This window comes from Perognathus longimembris, chromosome 13 (genome assembly GCF_023159225.1).
Source record: "Perognathus longimembris pacificus isolate PPM17 chromosome 13, ASM2315922v1, whole genome shotgun sequence".
Lineage (NCBI taxonomy): Eukaryota > Metazoa > Chordata > Mammalia > Rodentia > Heteromyidae > Perognathus > Perognathus longimembris.
In genome coordinates this window covers 36,413,241-36,437,334 of record NC_063173.1, presented here as the reverse complement: position 1 = coordinate 36,437,334, position 24,094 = coordinate 36,413,241, and the positions used below count along the sequence as shown (strand labels likewise).

Genomic DNA, 24,094 nt, shown 5'->3' with positions numbered 1-24,094 from the left:
TCCTCCAATCACCCTATCACTTCCAATTTTCCTCCAAATCACCCTAACCTCAAAGCTTGTATCTATCCTACACTGTCCCTACTTGGTAACAGAGTATAACACTTCTCAGCTGGGGTTGGTAAAGTAATAAAACGCCAAGTCTCCAGTCAGTAGCTTTTCTTAGTGACTATCAACAGTCTTTATCATCATTAATGTTCTTGTCTATCCCCACTCCATTTTCTTTCTGTGGTTAACCCAGTGATTCCCACTGTGTCCTTAAGATTATAGTATTGCACAATTATACTCTCTAAGATCCTTTTCAGGTTTAGGATTCTTTTGTTCTGCATTTTCAGGATGTCTCCCGTGCTAAGCTAGCAGCTATAATTCCAGACCCAGTTGTAGCTCCTTCTATAGTGCCTGTTCTGAAAGATGAAGTGGATAGAAAACCAGAGTACCCTAAGCCAGACACTCAGCAGATGATTCCATTTCAGCCACGACATTTAGCACGTAAGCCATGACTTTAGATCCAGTAACGAGACCTCAGTTTGTCTGTTTATTTAAGTCCAAGGTATGGGGTGGGGGAAGTAAATGGCCTTTTCCATTGAAGGCTAGTTATTAGCCTTCAGGTCACTATGACAAATGAGTTGGTTAGCAGCAATCTGTGAAGCAGATGAACTAAGAATGTCCTAAACACAAAACCTTCAGTGGTCCGGATTTCAGTAACTCATTTTGACAGTGAACTTCAGACTTTTCTGAAGTAGTGTTTTGTGCAGATTACTTGAACAGCAAGAAACTTACTTCAGTGATGTTATTTGGTATTACAATTATTAGTGGTTAGTAATGCCTCTAAATTGTTTTTTAACAAGGCCCTTCTGATTAAATATGCTGTTGAATATGCAGATTTTAAGCAGTACTGCTGGACACTTGACATGTCTGGCTCAGAAACAGGTCTTGACAAACCTTCCTATAGGTCAGTGCCTTGGCTGTCTTTTTTTTTTTTTTTCCCAGTCCTGCGGCTTGAACTCAAGGCCTGGGCACTGTCCCTGAGCTTCTGTTGCTCAAGGCTAGCACTTTACCACTTGAGCTACAGCACCACTTCTGGCTTTTTCTCTGTATGTGGTACTGAGGAATTGAACCCAGGGCTTCATGCATACTCTGCAAGCAGTCTATCGCTAAGCCACATTCCCACCCCCTTGGTTGTCTTATAGAAAGTCACTTGTCTCCCCTCCTTTTTCCCAGTGACCTGGGGTTGAGACTGTATTTCCTGTCTTCACTATTTGGGTTGATCAAATAAAGCACTAAAAGCATTCCAAAAGGTCCGGAAAATAGCAATAGATACCTAGAAAATCATCATGTCATTACTTGACTGTTGTCCTTTCATTGTAAGAGCTCTTCCACTCACTAGGTTCCATTGCTTTCTCTTGCAGCTCCAGGCTTGCACCCTGTCCCCGGGGGAGTGTTTCCAGTGCCGCCTGCAGCCGTCGTCTTGATGAAACTTCTCCCTCCTCCTATTTGTTTCCAGGTTTGCTCACTATTTGCATGGTACATACTGGTTCTGTGGAATCGAATTGTGTACTTTTCTCTTGTATAACTGAAAATTCAAAGTACTGCTAATTTTAACTAGTCAGGTAATGGGGATTAAAATTTGTGTCAAAATAGGGTCCTTTTGTTCAAGTGGATGAACTGATGGAAATTTTCCGAAGATGCAAGATACCAAATAGTGAGTAATGCAACCACCATTTTCAGTGTGCTGTTCACATTATTGTCTCCTGGTCAGGAGAGATTGCTGTATTTTGCTATGAAGTGACGCTGTGGCTCAAGTGGTTGAGTGCTAGCCTTGAGCTGAAAAGCTCAAGCCCCATGATAAACAAAAAAAACAAACAAAAAAAAAACCCAACAACCCAGAAGCAAGCTGAGCCTCTGTAGCAGAGAAAAGCTTGCTCATAGTCTAGCTCCACTAAGTAAAATATCATCAATGTTTTTCTTTTTTATTTGGAAGAACATGTCCCATCTGGCTTATAAAAATAATTCTATTAGTTTTAATAGCAGCTTGTCTTTTCCTGTGATGTAGTATAATACTATCCCATGCTCTGCTAGCAGTAGGCTACAAAATGAGCAAAACAGAGCACACATATTGTTTCATGGCATCGCAATCTTGAGCTCCCTCTGATGTGCCTGTCCCTGTTCTCGTAGCTGTTGAGGAAGCGGTGCGGATCATTACTGGTGGGGCCCCAGAGCTAGCTGCGGAAGGCAACGGACCGGTGGAAAGTAATGCTGTCCTCAGCAAGGCTGTCAAGAGGCCCAATGAGGACTCCGATGAAGATGAGGAAAAGGGGGCTGTTGTCCCTCCTGTTCATGACATTTACAGAGCGAGGCAGCAGAAGCGGATTCGATGAGGCAGCCTTAAGTCCCGCCTCTGACAGCCCTGAACCAGGACTCCCTTCTTGCCTCATCTGTCACATGTTTAAGAGACAACGCTTTGTTACAAGGTTCTTGGAAACAAAGTTCTATTGTCCTTGGTGCCTCTATCATATGGTTCTTGAGAAAAAACAAACCTGTGTGAATTTTAGAATACGGAACAGACCTACGCTTTAAGCAAGATTAGGTTTTATAAAATGTGAGAACAGTACAAAATGGAAGAACCACATTTTGTTCCCTCTTCAAGGGTGTCTTACATGTGCCACTTGAAGATTTGTGAGTTTCCACAGTTTTATTTTAAAAACTGGATGGCTTATGATTGTAAAGCATTTTATCACATTTTCTGAAAAAGTTGTTCTCAGTTTGCTTATGTAGAGTCCTGCCTTCTTGTTTGTTTTTATTTATGGCAGAACGTATAGAGTCTGTTTTGTAGTTTAAAATTTTAAAAGTCCTTCAAAAAATAAAATATGTAAAAAAATTGCCTTCCTCTGTTTCTTGCAACTAAATTTTATTATAATAGATATTTACTTTCTATTATTTAGCCAATAACATTTAAAATAAATGTCAACAATACAAGGAAAAGCATCCTGTACTTGCTGTACAAGCTAGTAATGAGTGGCCTGTCCTTTCCTGGTCTTTGGTGCTAACTGAATTGTGTGTGTGTGTGTGTGTGTGTGTGTGTGTGTGTGTGTGTGTGTGTGTGTGTGTGTGTGTGCGCCAGTCCTGGGGCTTGAACTCAGGGCCTGAGCACTGTCCCTAGCTTCTTTTTTTTACTCAAGGTTAGCACTCTACCTTTTGAGCCACAGCACCCCTTCTGGCTTTTTCTATATATGTGGTGCTGAGGAATCAAACCCAGAGCTTCATGTATTTGAGGCAAGCACTCTACCACTAGGCCATATTCCCAGCCCCTGAAAACATTTTTAAGAGGAAGATTAAACATTTTAAAATCCTCAAATATGAATGCATTTCCTCCAATTAAAGCTGAAGCATATCAACATATTTCATTTTTTTTAAAGCAATGTAAGTGTGGGATTCCTTCAGCTACCCACTGTTTCATTCTGTCAGCTATACTCTGAAAAGTGTTCAGTGATCAAGTGCATTTCTTTTACTAGCTAAACACTGATGACATCAAGGAATTTATAGCTGATGAACAAGGTTTAAACTACAGTGAGCAAAAACGTGCAATACAGATTAAGCATCTAAACTACTCTTAACTCAGTTTTGGAAAAACAACTTACATCGAAAACCAGTTGAGCCTAAAAAGAATTATGATTCAAAATGAAAGGGAAGTGGTGGGGGGGGGAAGGAAACTTCTTAGCAGATGGAGATATTAAGTAAGAATCATAGCTTCAAGCCTTCATGGAAAGAAGTGTGAGCCCTATGGGGAAAAAAAGAAAAGTAAGTGAAAAAGCAAAAGAGCTGGGAGCCCGTGATTCATGCCTATAATCCTAGCTACTCAGGAGGCTGAGGCTAGAGGTTTGCAGTTCAAAGCCAGCCTGGGAAGGAAAATTCATGAGACTCTTATCTCCAATTAACCACCAAAAAACCAGAAATGGCACTGTAGCTTAAGTGGTAGTGCCCAGGCACTGAGTTCAAGCCCAGGATTGACTATATAAATAAACAAATAATAAAGTCCTGTTTAAAAAAATTGGCTTCTTTGCTATCAGACTTTAAACAAGATTCTATAGCTGTTGCCACACTTAGCAACATAAAAGGACATAGAAATGTAAACTCTGAACAACCAAACACTGAAAAAGAATGAAATAAAAATAACACTTTTTTCAGCATATTGACTTTGGTTAATAACTATGAATTTACTTGGTAACTATACAAATCTCTGTTGATCCACAGACACTACTTGTAAGTGATGAGTTCCTTTACACAATCATAAAGTATAATTATCATGTTCATAAATTGTTTTTTAAATAGTTTCATCCCAAAGCAAACCATTTAAATTGGTAGTTATTCATTGTTTGGAACACTATTTCAAGTCTTAAAAGATTGTTGATATCAAGTAACAGAATTCAGTTACTATGCTTCTGACTTAGTCTTTTTTTTATTTTTATTTTTTGCCAGTCCTGGGCCTTGGACTCAGGGCCTGAGCACTGTCCCTGGCTTCTTTTTGCTCAAGGCCACTCTGCCACTTGAGCCACAGCACCACTTCTGTTTTGTATATATGTGGGTGCTGGGGAATCAAACCCAGGGCCTCATGTATATGAGGCAAGCACTCTTGCCACTAGGCCATATTCCCAGCCCCATTAAGCAGTCTTAAATACTTGCAGGAGTGTCAGCTTCCCAAACATTGGGAATGAAAGTTGAGAAAAGAGCTACAGTGTTACACTTCTCTAGTCCCAGCTGCTGAGAATAAGGCAGGAGGATTGCTTTAGCCCAGGAGCTGTTCCCCAGCCTGATTAACATAAAACCCTACAGTCCTCCACAAACAAGAACAGAAAATGTAGTCATCTTAAAACCTTCCCTGAGTACCAACCAAAACCTCCACTTTGTGATAAGGAAGTAGTCCTTTCAAATGCAGAGACAACTCTTGTTTCCATAACGTGGAGTTCATTTCACTTGGCATCTTATGTGGTCATATGGCTGTAGCTATTGGGGTATTTTGTTCTTCTACCATGACTATTCCCCCTGTGAGGGACACCATAGAGTTTATGTTTCTTTGGGTCTGAGTCACTTCACTTAGTATGATTTTTTCCAAGTCCTTCCATTTCCTTATGAATGGGGGCAGTGTCATTCCTTCTGATGGAGGCATAGAATTCCATTGTGTATATGTACCACATTTTCCTGATCCACTCATCTACTGAGGGGCATCTAGGTTGGCTCCATGTTTTAGCGATGACAAGTTGTGCTGCGATGAACATAGTTGTGCTGGTGGTTTTAGTGTGGTCTTGCTTGTAGTCTTTTGGGTAGATGCCCAGAAGTGGGGCTGCTAGGTCGTAGGGGAACTCTATGTTTAGCCTTAGGAACCTCCACACTGCTTTCCAGAGGGGCTGAGTAATTTGCATTCCCACCAACAATGTAGTAGAGTTCTCTTTTGGCCACATCCTCTCCAGCATTTGTTATTAGATTTCCTGATAATGGACAGTCTTACTGGGGTGAGGTGGAATCTCAATGTTGTTTTGATTTGCATTTCTTTTATGGCTAGTGACAGAGTACTTTTTCGTGTGACTCTTGGCCATTCTCATTTCCTCTTCAGAGAAGTCTCTTTTTAGGTCTTTAGCCCATTTGTTGAGAGGGCTGGTGGTTCTTTGTTTTGGAGGAATTTAATTTTTTGAGTCTGTGTATATTTTAGATATCAGGCTTTTGTCCCTTGTATGGTTGGTGAAGCTCTTTTCCCAATCTGTGGGCTTTCTATTTGTCTTGGAATCTCTATCTTTTGCCCTGCAGAAGCTCTGCAATTTGATACAGTCCCACTTGTCCAGCCTTTCTTTGATTTGTTGGATTTCTGGGCCTTTGTTGAGGAAGTTTCTTCCAGTGCCAAGGAGTCCTAGAGTTTCTCCTATTTCTTCTTGCAGAGTTTTCAGGGTGTCTGATTTTATTTCCAGGTCTTTGATCCATTTGGAGTTCATTTTTGTGCAGGGTGATAGATAGGGGTCTAGTTTTAGTTTGTTACAGGTGTTGACCCAGTTTTGCCAGCACCATTTGTTGAAGAGGCTGTCTTTGTTCCAACCTGTATTTTTAGCTTGTCAAAGATTAGGTAGCCATAGGTCTGTGGGTTTGTTTCTGGGTCTTCATTTCTGTTCCATTGGTCCTCAGGCCTGTTCTTGTGCCAGTACCAAGCTGTTTTTATTACTATAGCTTTGTAGTACAATTTAAAGTTTGGTATTGATATTCCTCCTGCACTGTTCTTTCTACTGAGGATTGTTTTTGCTATTCGGGGCAGAGACAAGAGCTGGGAATATGGCCTAGTGGTAAAGTGCTTGCCTTGTATACATGAAGCCCTGGGTTTGATTCCTCAGCACCACAAACATAGAAAAGGCCAGAAGTAGCACTGTGGCTCAAGTGGTGGAGTGCTAGCCTTGAGCAAAAAGAAGCCAGGGACAGTGCTCAGGCCCTGAGTTCCAGGCCCAGGACTGGCAAAAAACAAAAACAAAGCAAACAACAACAACAACAAAAAAAAAAATGCAGAGACAAGGGGCCAGGAATTTGGCCTAGGGGTAGAGTGCTTGCCTAGCATGTACAAAGCCTTGGGTTCGACTCCTTGGTACCACATACACAGGAAAAGCCAGAAGTGGTGCTGTGGCTCAAGTGGTAGAGTGCTAGCCTTGAACAAAAAGAGCTCAAGGATAGTGCCCAGGCCCTGAGTTCAAGCCCCAGGACTGAAAAAAACAAACAAAAAAAAAACAGACAAGCAGGACTGTGGTTCAAGCAGCCAGCACAGCAAAATTAATGACAACACACTATCTCATCAACCAATAGCCGGCTGTAGTGGTACATGTCCTCCCAACTATGAGGGAAGCCATAATCCATGCCCAGGATAAATGCAATACCACAGTCCAAAAATAAAGTAAAAAAGGCTGGTGCCAGACAAGAGCAAGGCCTTGACTTCAAACTCTAGTACCACCCCCACCCCACCCTTGCTAAAAAAATAATAATAAGAGGCAACACAAATAAAATAGGAAATAATCCTGTTTCAATATTAAGATTATTTTTACATAGGAAGTTGTATTTGTGTTTTCAGTGCTTAAACTTAAAAATGATTAAGCTTAAGGGAAATGAAGTTTAAATCAATGATTCTCCATCAAGTCCAACCTATAGCTTACTCCTGGTTCTTTCATTCAGAAGACAGTGTATGTCATCCAAGTGTGACAGAAACCCCTATGAGGGACATTTTGAATAAAATTCCTTTTAGACTATTGGTATTTTTTTTTTTTTTGCCAGTGCTGGGGCTTGAACTCAGAGCCTGAGCACTGTCCCTGGCTTCTTTCTGCTCAAGGCTAGCACTCTGCCACTTGAGCCACAGCACCACTTCTGGCTTTTTCTATCTATGTGGTGCTGAGGAATCGAACCCAGGGCTTCATGTATGAGAGGTAAGCACTCTACCATCTTCCCAACCCTTGATATTTATTTCTAGGAGTGATATTTAAAGATTGTCCCTTGTCTGACTTCATGAAGTTGCTTTGCATGCTGTAAATAAAAAGGCTATGCATTAAATAATACAATACAAAGGACAATATACACAATTGCAAATATTATTGTAATTATTTATTTAGACTTTTAAGTGAGATAATGCTTTATATTTAAAGTTTCATAGCCCATTATCTATTAGCATTCATTCATCCATCCATGTTCATGCATTTCCGTAAGAGTGGGGATGAGAAGTCACTGGGGTGGAAGTGGTTGTCCGGAGGTGAGGAGAGAACGCTGGGCTCCAGTACAGGCAGGAAGCCCCTGTGGGCCTGTGAGAACATGCTCTACTGCAGGGAGGCTGGGTATTACTATCTATCACAGAGTGGATGTACGCCTAAAGGCAGAGGGTTAGACAATCTCCTTTTTAATAATAAAGCAATTTATAGACTTTTCCGTGTATGCAGCATTCTCATATCCATTACAAATCTGGTCCTCTCAGCGACAGTGTCAGTTATTAGGCCGAAGAAACAATGACTAGCTCAACATACAGCTAGTAAGAAGACAACAAAGCAGAGAGTCAAACCAAGATTTACATCAGAAACTGCAAAAGCCTACTGTCATAGAAGGTAAGAATTAGAAGGAAGCTTATCAAATTCTTTTCATTTTATAGGTGTCTAAAATAGACCCTAATTTACCATAGCTAGTATATAAGCCCTGGTTCCTTCTTTTTTTTTTTTTTAAGAATTGAGTACTGTGTTTGTGATATCCATAAATGTTGCTATTACATATTTCTATCCTAAAAGACAATTTTCTCCTATTACCAGTTTTTTAAAAAATATACACCTTGAATACTACTATCTGTAAAGGATACAAATATTCATGTTAACCAAGCAGAATACATAGACGCTTTCCTTTACAACAAATCTGGTTTCCTGAACAACTTTCCCCAAAGCAAAAGAAACTCAAGGGCTGGGAATGTGGCCTAGTAGTAGAGTGCTTGCCTAGCATGCATGAAGCCCTGGGTTCAATTCCTCAGCATCACATGAACAGAAAAAGCCCGAAGTAGTGCTGTGGCTCAAGTGGTGATATGCTAGCCTTGAGCAAAAGGAAGCCAGGGATAGTGCTCAGGACCTGAGTTCAAGCCAAAGAAGGAAGGGAGGGAGGGAAGGAAGGAGGGAGGAATGGTAAGGAAGGAAGGAAAAGAAAAAAAGAAACTCAAATATCATTATGTAAGTCAGACAGAGCATGCCAAAAGGTCACTGGAAATCAAACAGCAAATATTTCATCCCTATGAAATGCCAAGAGAGATGGCCATGATGTCAACAGAAAACATAGTGAGGAGTCACTGCTCAGAATCCTGGCCAGGATGTACACACTATATTTTTAATAACTTTCTTCATAGAGAAAAAAAATGCTACACACCTACTTCATTTAATCAGTAAGACATCAGATCATGAAGTATATTTATAGTTGAGTTATAAAGTTACATAAATAATCACATTCTGCAGGAATGAGAAATTTTAAAGTCCTACCCAGACTACTAGACTCCACCCACCTATCCATCAACTGAGCCTACAAAGTAGCAGTCTCTGCTCTCCATTCACGACCATCAACTTGGAGGCTCAGAGGACTGACCTCCAGGTGCTCAGTTCTATGAATACAGGTAAAGAATTTTGGAATAAATAGCAATTCATCAGAAGATACTTGTCTATAAACCTTCAACTCAAGAAATCAAGTCAAATGTAATCATTATGATAAAAATAAAAGAATCAAACTTTTTTTTTGCTACTGGTCCTGGTATTTTTTGAACTTAGGGCCTGAGCTTTTTGCTCACGGGTAGCACTCTACTACTTGAGATACAGTTCCATGTACAGCTTTTTTTGTGTCCTTAATTGGAGATAAGAGTCTTATGGACATTCCTGCCCACACTGGTCTCAAACCGTGATCCTCAGATCTCATCCTCCTGAGTAGCTAAGATTACCTGCGTGAGGCACCAGCACCAGGCTGAATCAAGTCAATTCTAAAGGGTAACTTACATTGCAAAGGATGTCTGTCTCAGCTTGTAAGGAAGGAATAGTTAACAAGTAAATGGCTCCTGTGCTTCCTGAGTAGCAAACAAACTAAAGAAATTTTTCTGGTTCTCACTGATAATTCTGTGAGATTCCAAGAAGCAAGTGAGCTCGCTGGCTTTGTAGAGCAACAAGAAGACACTGTGTGCGCACTGGGACTCTGAACTTTGCTCCTGCATTCTTGGCTTCTGCCAGTAGTAGCAGAGAGGCGTAGAGCTCCATGTCGTGAACACATCAAGATTCCACACTGCCCGGCCTTAGCTCTGTGAGGGATTAATTTATTTATTTTTTTAATCTTAAGAGCCAACTCTTAGAATAGAAGCATTTTTTTGAGATTCAGGAAGTTGCTGCAGGAAGTGGGAGAAAGCTCCTTCCCTCATCTCTGCAGGGGAGCAGAAGCCCCCAAACTCTAAAGCAGGCAAAGTGCTGAGCTGGGTACCCGAGGCTCCACGACCCAGGAACCCAAGGCGCCATCAGCGTGCAACTTCTGTTCACTCAGCATTCTACAACACATGGAGTTTGGGTTTTCTTTGAAAGTGCTCTTCCTTAAAATGTGGCCAGTTCACAGGGACCCCAAGGTCTCTCTGCCCAGCACCTACACACACTCCTGGCCCTGTTTTTTAACTAGCCATATCATTATAGATGAGAAGTAGAAACCTTAATACTGACCTGCTTATATGTAATTTTTATCTGAACTCCTACAACCAGGTATAAGTCCTTCATATAAACCTGGGGCTATGAGCAATTTCCAAATTAACAAGAGCAGAAAGCATTTTGAAAAGCACTGATCGCCTCCCGGAGTAGCCACTTCCTCCCGCTCAGGACACCATGGCGATGGCCCGGTCCCGCCGATCGCCTGCGCTGCGGTCTTCAGACACACACTTTGCCTGGACACCAAGCTCAGTGGTCGCAGTGAATGTGGCCTTCACCCCAGCTGCTCTGGATACTGCTGGTCTCCCTGGGGCCTTTCTGAAGGAGCTTCCACCTTGCTTCTACCTCTAAGATTAGTTACTATTCAATGATTTTCTTTCTTTCCGTCCTCCCTCCTTTGTTTTGCTGTTGGTGATTAAGCCCAAGGCCTCACATTCTAAGTAAGCGCCCCACTACGGAGCTGCACCTCCGGAACAATGCTTGGCATTCTCAGGAAGAAACCAGGGAAAATCTGTTCTTCAGTCTAAATTTTAATGACTTTCTATTAATGCAGCATATATCGACTGCAAGGACAAAGCAGCGTAGAGTTCGGAGCTTGTTTCTGTTCCCTCAACCTCTAAGTGCTGGGACTGCAGGCCGTGCCCTCACACTAGACACATCTGGAACTTGCTCTGTAGCCGGGGGCCTGGAGCTGTGTGCAGCAGTGCAGGCGTGCCCCACCACACGAGTGTCCGGATGCCACCATTCACGTCTCAGCCTGCAGCGTGAGGGTGTGTGGTCCTCTCACCCCATGCCCCCTTGATAAAGGGGTTCCCTGCACTGTCTTGTCCCTTGCACTCTACCAGCCTCCGGCCTCTGCTCCAGCAGTGTCCTGTCTGCAATCTGCATACGTGCACAAAAGCACATTGTTTTTACCAGAACACAGAATCTGTGAGCCCCAGAGTGCGCAGGCGTGAGGCACGCCTGAAATTCTGGTCACCAGAGCTTCTTGATAATGACTAGCAGGGGTTTTTCCCTATCTAAACGGGTGAAGTTGGCCTAGATTGCCCAAACCACTTACAGCCAGATGATTTAATCAATGCATCTATCTTATATTAGAAGGAAGTTTTCAAAAGAAGAAACATTTCTCTTCTTTCCTATTACACTTAATTATATACATATATCTAAGCTTTTCTCCAATAACTTTTATGGTTTAAAGATGAAACCATTTCTTTTTTTTTTTTTAAGATCCCATTCTTTTTTACTGTTACTGCTTTGTGTTTGAATTAAGATCTCAGCATACAGCCCAGACTTGTCTTGCACTCACTAACCTCCTGCCTCAACCTCCCAAGTGCTAGGATTACAGGTGTGTACCTCCACACCCAGCTTGTGTGGCTGTGGAATCGAACTCAGGGCTTTGTTCACACTAAACCACTGCACTGTATCCCCAGCCCAACAGAACAGTCTGCTCTAGAACAAAAGGGCTCCAGGCACAGAGGAAGGAGAAGATAGGAGAAGAGGGGCAGTCAGACTACAGGTAACCGTTCTAACATGAAATATATGGGCGGGGGGTGGGGGAAGAGGACTAGAAGGCTCTTCCAGGGAGGGAAAAGAGGTAAAGTCATGGCTTAGTCCCTTGGACTCTGTGGCTGTCAGCATGGGGAATTTGAAAGAACTGCTCAGAAGAGAGAGGTCCCACCTTCTTGGGAGAACATGGCAGCTACAATCACCAAGGGGTAGGAATAGAGACAGAGGCAGTCAGCTGCTAAAAGCTGAGTGTTATCTATAAAACTTAAGATAACAAAAAGCTTTGATTTGTAAACTTGCACTCATAAATACAATCTCTCAAAATAGGATTCAATGCATTCTTACAAGTCTTTTCAACAGTGATAGGTAGTCTCCTTCCTTTGGAATCAGTGCTGTTAAATAGCAATGTACTACATAGCCATTTTCCAAAGCAACGGTATAGTTGAGAACAGGTATTCTGAGAAGAGTAGCTAATATTGCCGCTGGAGGGCTGCACAGTTAGGCTCGGAGGAGTTTACTGAGGATTGCATCATAGTAGGGGCAGAAGACCATCTTGTTATAGTTGACCAGGCGAACGAACCTCACAGCAACCTCCTCCAGCTCTTTCTGAATAGGACTCAGTCCCCCAGGCACGGTGGGCAATGGCTTCTGCTGACCAGAGGCCAGGTAGGTTTCCAGGAAGGCGATGATCCGGGACTCTGAAAGGTAGAGGGTCATTAGTGGCTTCCCATTCAAGGTGACCTTACTGACTTCTCACTAGGCTTCAGTCCTTGCTCTAACAACCACCTCTGGGAAGTCTTTCTGTCATCCCCAGTTCAGATGATCAGCATTCTTCCTGGTTGTAATGCTGGTCTCCTGCTCCAGATAGTTTTATGAAGGTAGAAACTAGGGCCTGTCACAGTCACCATCCTCTCCGTAGCCCCCAGAGTGCCGGGAGCATGAGGCTGCTCCCTAGAAGTTCAAACCGAGTTGCAATCAAGATGCGTGTGGCAATAGCTCAAAAGCTATGTATGTACATACGTATAAGACTATTGTCGACATATTGTCTATTGTAGACATTACATTTAAAGCCCTAGGCGAATTTTCTTTGGCGTAGGGCCACGTGGCTACTGTATATGTCTTGGTACATTGTGTATTGTATGTATGTCTACCTGACCTAGGGAAGGGAAAGAAAAACAGGATGTAAGATAGCACAAGAAATGTACATACTGCCCTACTATGTAACTGTACCCCTTTCGCACAGCACCTTGTCAAAAAAAATTTGTTTAATTAATAAATAATTTTTTAAAAATGCGTGTGGTTGAGCAAAGGGCAGCGGAGACACTGGCACACTCCACTCGCAGCCATTGCCCAAGACAATGATCAAGAGGGAAAACAAAGCAGTAAGCACAAAGTAAAAACAGAAGAGGGCTGGGTGTGCTTAGCGTGCACCAGGTCCTGGAAGGAAACAAAAAGGGATAGACAGACAGACAGAAACAAGGAAGAAGAGGGGAAGGAGAAGGAAAAGGAGCCACTAAACTTGCGATGTCCTTTTTCCAGCTAAGTCCGTATGACAGAAGCATGAGCTCCCTTCTTCAGTGCATACAGTGAAATGCCATTTGAGTCACGGACGTTGGAGGCTTGTCCTACTTAGGCACTGATTCTGGATGATATTTTTAGTATCATCCATGTATTACACTTTCTTGTGTAGCCTTACAAAACAAAGAAGCATTCAGTGTTGGGTGCTAGTGGCTCACATCTGTAATCCTAGCTACTCAGGAGGCTGAGATCTGAGGATGGATTCTGAAGCCAGCTCAGGGAGGCAAAGTCTCTAGGAATGTCTACAAGACTCTTATTGTCAATAACAGCAAAAAACAGGAAGTGATGTGTGGCTCTAGTGGTAGAATGTCAGCCTACAGCAAAAAAGCTAAAGGACACAGCACCCAGACCCCAGTACCTGTACACCCCCCCCACATGCATGCGTGCATACACACATGCTTGCATACACACATGCATGCACACATGCACGCACACATACACACATGCATGCGCGCATACACACATGCATGCACACATACACATGCATGCGCACATACACATGCATGCACGCATACACACCCCCACACACATGCATGCGCACATACATACACATACACATACACACCCATGATCCTGCGAATGGGGTCCTCAGGACTGGCCACGGCTTGAATCTGGCCCTTGAGCACAGTCTCCTTGTCCGTGGAGAAGGGGGAGAAGCCGCACAGGGAGAGGCGGCTGCTCACCTCCAGGCACACCTTCTCCCCCGTGGAGGAGAGGGCGTCCTCCAGATGGAACGAGCTGGAGCAGAGAAAGAAAGCAGTCAGGGGTAGAAGGTGCCATGTGTAAGTAACTTCAACCAGCTCTGCACTGAGGAGAGCCCCAGCTCCAAGTAGCGCATTGACTGCTTCAGGGGACCCTGACCATTCAGCTGTACCACCTGACTGGGAAGAATTTCCACTCCACTCTCTACAGCAAGGACATGGGACGGGGCCCAGCCTGGACTAAGCCAGGGCTGCTGGCGCAAAGCGGAGCTCCTTCCAGTGCATGTGTAATAAAGGAAAAGCTCTGGCATAAGAACTCGGAATTTGGTAGTTATGAGATGAGAGTGAGAGGGCAAGTTTTTGCTGGATTCTCTTTTACACCTTTCGAATTTTGAAACATGTAAATGTATCCATTTTTTGTTGTTTTTGCTATGCTCAGGAATGGGGTCAAACCCAGGCTTTCACACATCAGCGGGCCCTTTACAAACTGAACAACACCCCTTAGTTCTTTGTATTACAATTTTTAAAAGAAAAAAACAAGTGAAACACAAAAGACAGTTCTGTTCCTTGTTCCCCTCACAGACTCCCTAGGCTCCTGGTGGGAAAGTCATTTAATTTTTAGCTACTTTAATAATGACTACAATTTACTGAGCAATTCCCATGTATATGTAAGGACAAACTAAGGGCTAAGAGTGGGTCTGTGGGTCCAGACCCTCTGCACAGTAGACTTTCGGGGAGTGGGGGAGCAGGTCTGGGGACTCACTGGTGCCAACTCCACTCCAGCCTGGGCGGCTGCTGGAATGCTGAGTCGGATTCTTAGAAATCCCAGGCTGGCCACCTCGCCCCACCAGCAGCTGTGACAGGGCAGCTCCACCGCAGGGGATTCTGGTTAGAGCCCATGGCTGCACCTGGCCAGGGCCTCAGGCTAGGCCTCAACTAAGCACAGAGCCTCCTTGGGCTGACTCACACCCTAGTCACACGCATGGACAAGCCACTGACAAGCTGCTGACGCACTGACCATCCCCGCTTTGTGAGAGCTCAGCAGAACAATCTCTCCTTTGGGTAAAGGTGAGAATGTGGGGGATGGGAGAGGGGAAGGACTGCCTGCACCTGAACTGGGCCTGGTCAGATGCAGGACTCACTTAGAACCATTCCAAACCATTCTATGTGCTGTAAATCACTTAAACCAGCTCACAGGACTACACTGCAGGAGCTGCTACGTCAGAGCATGCGTGGTCACAGCAGCATGGCAGGCTACATGGAACATGCAAGGAATTGGTATGCGCTGGACCTTTCTCTTTAAGAGCTTAGTTGGGAGCTAATCCCTGACCTGGGGGCAGGCTGCTGGTACCTTGGTTCCCTAGTGCTATGTTTTACAGCTAGTTGGTTGTGAAAGCCATTCAGTGGGTAGCAACCAATATTTTCTTTTTTTTTTTTTTGCCCGTCCTGGGGCTTGAACTCAGAGCCTAAGCACTGTCCCTGGCTTCTTTTTGCTCAAGGCTAGCACTCTGCCACTTGAGCCACAGCGCCCCTTCTGGCTTTTTCTATATATGTGGTGCTGAGGAATCAAACCCAGGGCTTCATGTATACAAGGTGAGTACTTTACCAATAGGCCATATTCCCAGCCCTCCCCCAGTATTTTTTAATGGAAAGTATCAGGATGTATTAAACCCAATTCATTCAAGTTCCATTATGGGGGGGGGTTGTTTCCATTAAATTACATATATAGGTGTGTAAAGGTCACCAGGGAACATGATCTGACACAAACATGTGCAGAGCACTATTCTAGAACCTTGCTAAGCAGTTCACTGATGCATGACTTTCTAGCCCTCTGTGAATTCCAATGCAGTCCTCACCAGGTAAACAAAGTCAGAGAACAAGGGCTCCAGGGCTCACAGACAGTAGCCTCCACCTGGAAAGCCTGCTCCAGGCTGTTCGCTGCTCCCCACCGCTCCCACTGTTCACCAGAGGCCCACACTCCACAGGCCCCCAGCCACTCACGGCAGGTGCATATCTGCTAGCAGAATCTTTACAATCATCTTGAGCTTCTCAGCAAAGTCGGCCTGGCTGGAAATCACAGGGGCTACCATGCTGAATGTCACCAGTAACACAGCTCCTAGGATGGTCAGCTGCTCCAGCTGCACCTGGAGCTCTTGGAAGCGACACTGGTCCATCAAAACCGTCTGTAAAGAACATGAGGTGGGCTGAGAATGTGGCCTAGTGGTAAAGTGCTTGCCTAGCATGCATGAGGCCCTGGGTTCAATTCCTTAGCACCACATAAACAGAAAAAGCCAAGTGGCACTGTGGCTCAAGTGGCAGAGTGCTAACCTTGAGCAAAAAGAAGCCAGGAACAGTGCTCAGGCCCTGAGTTCAAGCCCCAGGACTGGCAAAAACACAAACAAAAAGAGAGGTCACTGCTGAGCAGCAGAGGGCAGCACAGCCCCACCTGCCTCCACAGTGTTCCTCAGGATCTCCTCTCTTCAGAGCTTTTGTGGCCTTTCCCTCCACCTGTGCCCCTTCTTGCTGAGAAAGATGCAGCACAACACTCTTGCTAAGAAGCTGAAGCACAGCTTCAGTAAATTCAGACTTCACAGGCTGTGTCAAGCAAGTCTCTTTCTGAGGCCCAAGTAAGATGGGGCTTCCTATCTCACAGGGCTATGTGAAAGGTGGAAACGGTAGAGCTAACCTGAACCCACAGGAGTTGCAGCCTTTAGAGAGGAAAGGGCACTGAGAAGAGAGCTGGGACCACTCCTAGTTTGTTCAGGACTATGGGGCAGTCTGTCCCCCACAAACCAAGAAGTCACCCTGCAGGGCAAGGGAGGAAGGAGCTAATTGGGGGCAGAGCCTACAATTACTCCCCCTGGCATCCCCCTAGGCTCCCCACACAAAGGAGGCTCTCAAGAACTGGAAGTGAATGATGAACAGAATGAGAAAGCACAGTGGACAGAGCAGGCGTGGAGCAACCCACAGCAGCCCAGGAAGCAGTCATCTGAGTCCACGGCCATGACCACTCGGTCCCTGTTACAGAAGCCGTGGTCACGCTGTGCCAGTGGTTGGGGAAAGGCAGCAGAGGGGACTAGGCAGATCCCACCTCAGATCTGAGTTTTTCCCACAATAATCAAACTTTTAAGGAAGGAGATGTGCCAAATGAAGCTCTTCACACGTGGGGTCAGAGCTCAAAGTTACCAGGATATCAAACAATTCCTGATGGGTGAGGACCCTCTGGTTAAACACTGCTTAGCAGCCTCTACCAACAGTGTCCACTGCAACACCGCAATGCAGTGACAGCAACCCTGAGCAGGGCTGGAGGACACAGATTTTTCAGGACAGATTCTGAGAACAGATGCCCTGGCCCTGGGGAAAGCACCTCCTCCCCACAAATGCCAAGCCAGAAACTTCCCTCCAGAAGATAACAGGCCATGACTCAGGAAGGAACACTTCCCACAATTCCACATTCCTGGGAGCCCCTCCTCCAGCACAATCAGGGAACCCAGAGACAAGAGGTAAAAATCTGAAACTTACAGGGTTTTGGCCAGTCCTGGGGCTTAAACTCAGGGCCTGAACACTGTCCCTGGCTTCCTTTTGCTCAAGGCTAGCACTCTACCACTTGAGCCACAGCGCCACTTCTGGCCTTTTCTATATATGTAGTGCTGAGGAATTGAACCCAGGGCTTCATGTATATGAGACGATTACTTTACCACTAGGCCATATTCCCAGCCTCCCGGAGCTTCTTTTTACTCAAGGCTAGCACTCTACCACTTGAGCCAGAGCGCCACTTCCAGCCTTTTCCATTTATATGGCACTGAGGATTCAAACCCAGGGCTTCAAGCATGCTAGACAAGCACTCTAATCACTAAACCACATTCCCAGCCCCACTTACAGGCTGTTTTTTTTTTAAACAGAAATATAAGAACTCATGAGAAAGATATTTAGAGAAGTAGCAGGATGTGAGGCTAGAGATAGGAAGTACAAGCACCCTCAAAGAAAGAACAGGGAAGGACACTTATTTCCCGATACAATAATCCTTTGTTTAACCTGCCCCTTAATTATTACTATAGTACTTCTAGTGAAAAGCAAAACAGACAAAAACACTGCACAGCCAGGAAGGGGAAGAAGTTTCTAGATAAACTGTACAGCAATTAGGTAGTAATGACTTTTTGGCTTTGTTTTATTGAAACAGGCTCTCATTATGTAACCCAGATTGGCCTGGGTTACAGACCCTCCAGTCTCAGATTTTGAGTGCTAGGATTACAGATGTGAACTACCATGCCCAGTGCATTGTTGTGGTTTCAGTGAAGATGAAGATAAAAGCTAGATAAGTGGCAGGTGGTTAAGGCTGGCAGCAGCCAGGGTTACTTGGGACTTAGCAACACTGGATTCAAAGAAACAAGGTAGCAACACCCGATTCAAAGAAACAAGGGCAGGGCTGTAGCTCTGGTAGAGAGCACTTGACTAGCAGGTACAAAGCCCCAAATTCAATCTCTAGCGCTGCTCTCCATCCTCAAACCCCCCAAAAAAGAAAAATTCACCAGCATAAATTGAAAGTATTATAGTTGCTCATGGAGCTGTAAAATGATGCCGCTGCTAGTAGTTTCTCAAAACGTTAAGCTTGAAGTAACCATGTAATCCTACAGTTCTAATCCTACTATGCAACCAAGAAAGCTGCAAACATGGTCAAAAGTGAAAGGCTGGTGTACTTGTAATGCTAGCTACTTGGGAGGTCCAGACAGAGGGGAGGGGGCATCATTTTCAAGCCTGGCTACAGGGCCACATGCTTGCCATCCGGCTGTGTGTGAAACAGAGATGGGAAAACTGTGGTCCAGGCAAGCCGAAGCAAAAAAGCAGACCAAGGAAAGCTAAAAGGGCTGGAGGTGTGGGTCAAGGGATGGATTTTTCTGCCACCAAGAACAAAGCCCCAAGTTCAACTCCCAGTACTGCCCCAACCCTCCATCCTCAAGAAAGAAGAAACAATCGAAATGCTCATCAACAGAGACAATAAAATGGGGTGTACCGACATAGGGGAATACATTATTTACAGCCTAGCATGGCCAAATCTGTACACACAGCTGGAGGGGGAATACTATGCGGTGGGTGGAGTTAGAAACATTCTGGAGATGGGCAGTGGTGATTGTTACACAACAAGGGGAATACACTCAGTGAGCTGGTAGCAATGGTAGAAGCAACTTTATGGCATGTCTCTGTTAATATAATAGAAATGACAAGAAAGCCTGGTGTGGTGGTGCATGCCTATAATCCTACCATTATGAGAGGCTGAGGCAGGAGGATCAGAAGTCTGGGACTACCTAGGGATATATAGCAAAGTTCTGTCTCAAAACAAATAAACACAAAGAAAAGGGGAAAAAGGAAAATAAAAGGAGCTGCTGATACATGCTATCACATGGACAAAAATACTCTGCTTCACAAGAAAAGCTTAGACACAAAAGGCCCCAAGTGTACTAATGGATTCCATTTATATGAAATTTCCAGAAGAGGGAAATCCACAGAGAGTAGAGTTTAGGGGGAGAAGAAAGAAAGAGTACTGACTGTCAATGTGTACAGAGTTTCTTTTTATTTTTTTCTTTATTTATTTTTGTTAATCAGGAGGCTTGAACTCAGCACTTGGGCTCTGTCCTTGAGCCTCTCTGTGTTCAAGGCTAGTGCTTTACCACTTGAGCCATAGCGCCACTTTCGCCTTCTGTGTATGTGGTGTGGTACTGAGGAATTGAATCCAGGGCTTCATGCATGCTAAGCAAATACTCTACCACTAAGCCACATTCCCAGGCTGAGTTTCTTTTTTGAGTGATGAAATGTTCTAAATTAAATAATCATAATGGTTGCATAATTATGAAAATATGCTAAAAGGCACCCTGAATGTGAATTTTAAGTGAGTTTTAGCAGAATTCTATTCTTTTAATAAGTTCAGTGGCACAAAGAGAAATGTGTGATTGGGCAGCACCTACCTCAGGGAACGGTTTCCGGAGATGGTCCCATTTCAGAAGCTTCAGGTATGCATAATTCTGGACAGCCGCCCGGGTCAGCACAGGAGCATCCCCAGAGCCGGCGGCCCCTCCCGCAGCCATCAGGGCATGCTTGTACTTCTGAGTCATGAGGTCACCTGAGGCTTCTTCTAGCCACTGGGTAACAAAGTCCAGGGAATCTGAAAAACAAAGCTGCAAAAATTACCCTGACACTTAGCAGGAATGCTTCCTGGAATGACAGTAAAGAGTAAACATCACAAGCAATAGAACTTGGTCTAGATCACAGCGCTGTCCATCACTGGCTGAGTGATCTCAGGCAAATACCAGATTTCTGATGCAGACATCTGTGTACCCCTCACCTGCCAGGCTGTTCTGATGCAGGACCTGGCAAGCCTCGCTGTCCACAAGTGCTTAACAAGGCTTCCTCCTGCTCTGCCCATCCTGAGCATGGCCTGCAATGTGGCTGGAAGCCGTGACGATTCCAGCTGTGAGGTGGCAAAAATTCTTGCCTAGAGACACACAGGTATAACCTGGCTGGAGTGAGCCCTGGGTGGTGATTCCTTTGCCTTGCGATGAGCCTTTTCTTGTCCAGGTCTCACCCTCATCAGCTCAGTGTTTGATGTGAAGTCCACAGTGCTGAAGCACTGCTGGGGATCCATCCAGTGGCCTTCATCTGCCAGCATGCTCCTCCTGCTCGTCTAAGCAGAGCTGGGCAGTGGATACCCTAAGGATATACAGAAAGAGCCCGAGGGTTTTGTCTACCTTCAGATCAAAAAAGGGCCTGGAGATATAGCAGCCTGCCCCTGTGCCATCCCGGAAGCCTAGAGGGTGGGCAGATGAGGTTGTGGCTGCCATCCACTCTTCCCTGCTGACAGAGGATGTGCTTCTTCTGTTCTCTGCTGATCCCGGAGCTCTCAGTTTGTTTGGACTACCAGGCAATCTGGCCTCTCTGCTTTCGGCCTTCTGCAGACAGCATTCTCCGCAGTCCCGAGTGTTGGAAATACGTGGAAGGAAGGACCAGGCTCTGACAGCCAGGGACCATGGTGAGGTCTCCACTTTGCAGTCTTGCGCTGTATCTCAGTCTCTCTGGTATTGCTTCTAATGCTAAGGCTCTTCAGCTTCTGTAACTGTGCTTTTGGAGTCTTCTGAGAGGGACAATGCCCACTTCTTACAACACCTCTACTGTGCTCTTACTAACTCCACTGTTCCCATACATCCTTCAGACATCTCTGTCTGGTACTGGAGAGACCAATGGCTCCGGGCACTGAATGAACTCATCTGGCCAAGACACACACTCTAGCCAGAGACTGCCATTCTCATTGTGTCATCAGCATAGCTAGACCCCGAATGGAATTCAGCATGAACTGGATCTGAGGACTGAAATTTACCCAGAATGCCAACTGTCAACACAGACACACAGACACACAGACACACACACACACACAACCACCCAAAACGTCCCTCAAAATACAATATAGCTTCACATTCTATACTCATTTGTGTGTCTTCTGAGAGGTTCATAAAAATGAGACTTTTTGGTTGGCACCATAGCTCATGCCTGAAAGTACGGGGAGTGACTTAGGAGATGAAGTTTGGGAGAATGGTGATTCTGAGACAGCCTGGGCAAAAGTACACAAGACCCCATCTCAACCAGTAAAAAGCACAGCAGGGGGACACACACTTCTTCATTCCAACTATACAGGAGGTATAAATACAAGAATCACGTTTTAGGCTAGCTTGAGCAAAACAACAATAAAGATAAATAAATGGAACTTTTCCTTGGCATGGAGAGACTCATGCATATAGAGCAGACATAAAGCAAAACGGCCTGCTATATCCAACAGGCAGGAGAAGAACGAATGAACTCACAAGAAGTATGTCATCCAGTTCCCAGGCCCTGAGTTTAAGTTCCAGGACTGGCACACACACACACATGCACAAGCACATGCACACACACTCACACACAATAAATGAGTAATTGCTGATAGCACTAAGGGTAACCTGAGGGGAACTGGGAGTAGCACATTTGTTGGGTAAAAAATGGGAAGTGAATAATGTGATATCAGTAGCTTCTCTTGGTTAGAGCAACACATGATCCACAGATAAGCTGTAGGATTGATAATTAGGAAATGGTGTATGGAATACATGTCTGAAGGGTTTAATAGGAACACTCAAGGAGTTGAAACCAAGGAAAATTCTTGCCTCTGGATGAGGATGGAGTGGTAGTAATAGAAATACTCAAACCATCGTGTCATATTTCTCACTGTGTACCTTTAATAATTTAATAAAATAATACAAAGTAATGAATAAAACAAAACAAACAAAAAAAGAAGTATGTCATCAACAGCCATCAGTGGCTCATGCCTATAATCCTAGGTACTCCAAAGGCTGAGATGTGAGGATAATAGTTCAAAGCCAGCCTAAGCAGGAAAGCCTGTGAATCTCTTATTTCCAATTAACTACAAAAAATATAGGGGCGAATGTGGCTTAGTGGTAGATTGCTTGCCTAGCATGCATGAAGCCTTAGGTTTGATCCCTCAGTACCACATAAACAGAAAAGGCCGGAAATGGTCTTGTGACTCAATTGGTAGAGTTTAGCCATGAGCAAAAGAAGCGCAGGGACAGATCAGGCCCTGGGTTCCAACCTCAGGCCTGGCAAAAGAACAAAATTAAAAAAAAAAAAAAATCTGGGGGGCTGGGAATATGGCCTAGTGGCAAGAGAGCTTGCCTCGTATACATGAGGCCCTGGGTTCGATTCCTCAGCACCACATATACAGAAAATGGCCAGAAGTGGCGCTGTGGCTCAAGTGGCAGAGTGCTAGCCTTGAGCAAAAAGAAGCCAGGGACAGTGCTCAGGCCCTGAGTCCAAGGCCCAGGACTGGCCAAAAAAAAAATCTGGAAGTAGAACTATAGCTCAGGTGTTAGAGCTCTAGCTTTGAGCAAAAAAACCCACAGGACAGAACCCAAGCCCCATTTTCAAACCTCAGGACTAGCCAAAAAAATAAAAATAAAAAAGATGTCATGAGGGCTGGGGATACAGCCTAGTGGCAAGAGTGCCTGCCTCGGATACACGAGGCCCTAGGTTCGATTCCCCAGCACCACATATACAGAAAACGGCCAGAAGCGGCGCTGTGGCTCAAGTGGCAGAGTGCTAGCCTTGAGCGGGAAGAAGCCAGGGACAGTGCTCAGGCCCTGAGTCCAAGGCCCAGGACTGGCCAAAAAAAAAAAAAGATGTCATGAAAATGTAACTTACCTCAAACTGGTGTCTTTATTAAATTAAAAAAAAGTATAAGCTGGGAGCTGGTGGTTCATGCCTGTAATCCTATCTACTCAAGAGGCTGAGATCTGAGGATGTGGTTCAAAGCAGGAAAGTCCATGAGACTCTTATCTCCATTTGACTACCAGAAAACCGGAAATGGCACTGTGGCTCAAGTGGTAGAGCCCTAGACTTGAGCTCAAGAGTTCAGGGGCAGTGCCCAGGTGCCACAACCAACAACAACAACATAAAAAAGTAGAACATCTTCACTCTTTCTAATTTCTATTCTCATGCCCTACCCATATTGCTTTTGCTTGCCAATTTAGTTTTCTTTTTTTTTAATCGATTTATTTATTGTCAAAATGATGTACAAAGGGTTACAGTTTCATATGTAGGGCAGTGAGTACATTTCTTATCCAACTTGTTACCTCCTCCCTCATTTTTCTCCCACCTCCCCCCCTTGTTTTCTTTTTAATCCTGAACAATTCTAGATGTAATCCTAATAGTGTATCTTTTTCCTTCTTCAAATTAGATTGTCTTACACATAATTTTAGTTTTGTTTTCAAAACAATATTGTTATTCAATAAGCCACAGCAACTAAAGTGAATTTTTTTTTCTACCAAAGCAACAATGAAAAGGAACCACAAAGCATGACACATACTTGGCTGCTTCTCCAAAAGCTCCTGAAACTTCTTCCTCTCGTATTCAACCGACTGCTGCATGAGGTGGGGCCGAATGCTAGTGATAGCAAAGTTGGCCATGTCCATTTTCATTAGGTCCAACACAGAAAAAATTGCCCTGAAGGAAACAAGGATTTATAGCCAGGCACTTTAGAAATAATCATGAGAAAAGCAGATTAAGAACAAAATGTTTAGC

At 44.4% G+C, this 24,094-nt stretch overlaps 2 protein-coding genes across 6 annotated transcripts in view; one reads left to right on the top strand and one right to left on the bottom strand.

Moving 5' to 3' along the window:
* The window catches only part of Cstf3 (cleavage stimulation factor subunit 3), a 73,085-nt gene extending 70,211 nt beyond the window's left edge, over window positions 1-2,874 (top strand). The window contains exons 18-21 of one of the 2 annotated variants that reach the window (XM_048359585.1): window positions 333-486; window positions 1,407-1,501; window positions 1,639-1,699; window positions 2,173-2,874. In XM_048359585.1, coding sequence (XP_048215542.1) covers window positions 333-486; window positions 1,407-1,501; window positions 1,639-1,699; window positions 2,173-2,375 — 513 coding nt within the window. In that variant the 3' untranslated portion in view covers window positions 2,376-2,874. The remainder of the gene's footprint in view (window positions 1-332; window positions 487-1,406; window positions 1,502-1,638; window positions 1,700-2,172) is intronic. The other variant, XR_007212921.1, reaches the window with a different exon arrangement.
* Window positions 2,875-11,326: 8,452 nt separating this feature from the next.
* The window catches only part of Tcp11l1 (t-complex 11 like 1), a 29,566-nt gene continuing 16,798 nt past the window's right edge, over window positions 11,327-24,094 (bottom strand). For all 4 annotated transcript variants that reach the window (XM_048360472.1, XM_048360473.1, XM_048360475.1 and 1 more), the window contains 5 exons: window positions 23,880-24,016; window positions 19,945-20,141; window positions 15,986-16,167; window positions 13,849-14,021; window positions 11,327-12,403 (listed from right to left, as the gene is read on the bottom strand). In XM_048360472.1, coding sequence (XP_048216429.1) covers window positions 12,204-12,403; window positions 13,849-14,021; window positions 15,986-16,167; window positions 19,945-20,141; window positions 23,880-24,016 — 889 coding nt within the window. In that variant the 3' untranslated portion in view covers window positions 11,327-12,203. The remainder of the gene's footprint in view (window positions 12,404-13,848; window positions 14,022-15,985; window positions 16,168-19,944; window positions 20,142-23,879; window positions 24,017-24,094) is intronic.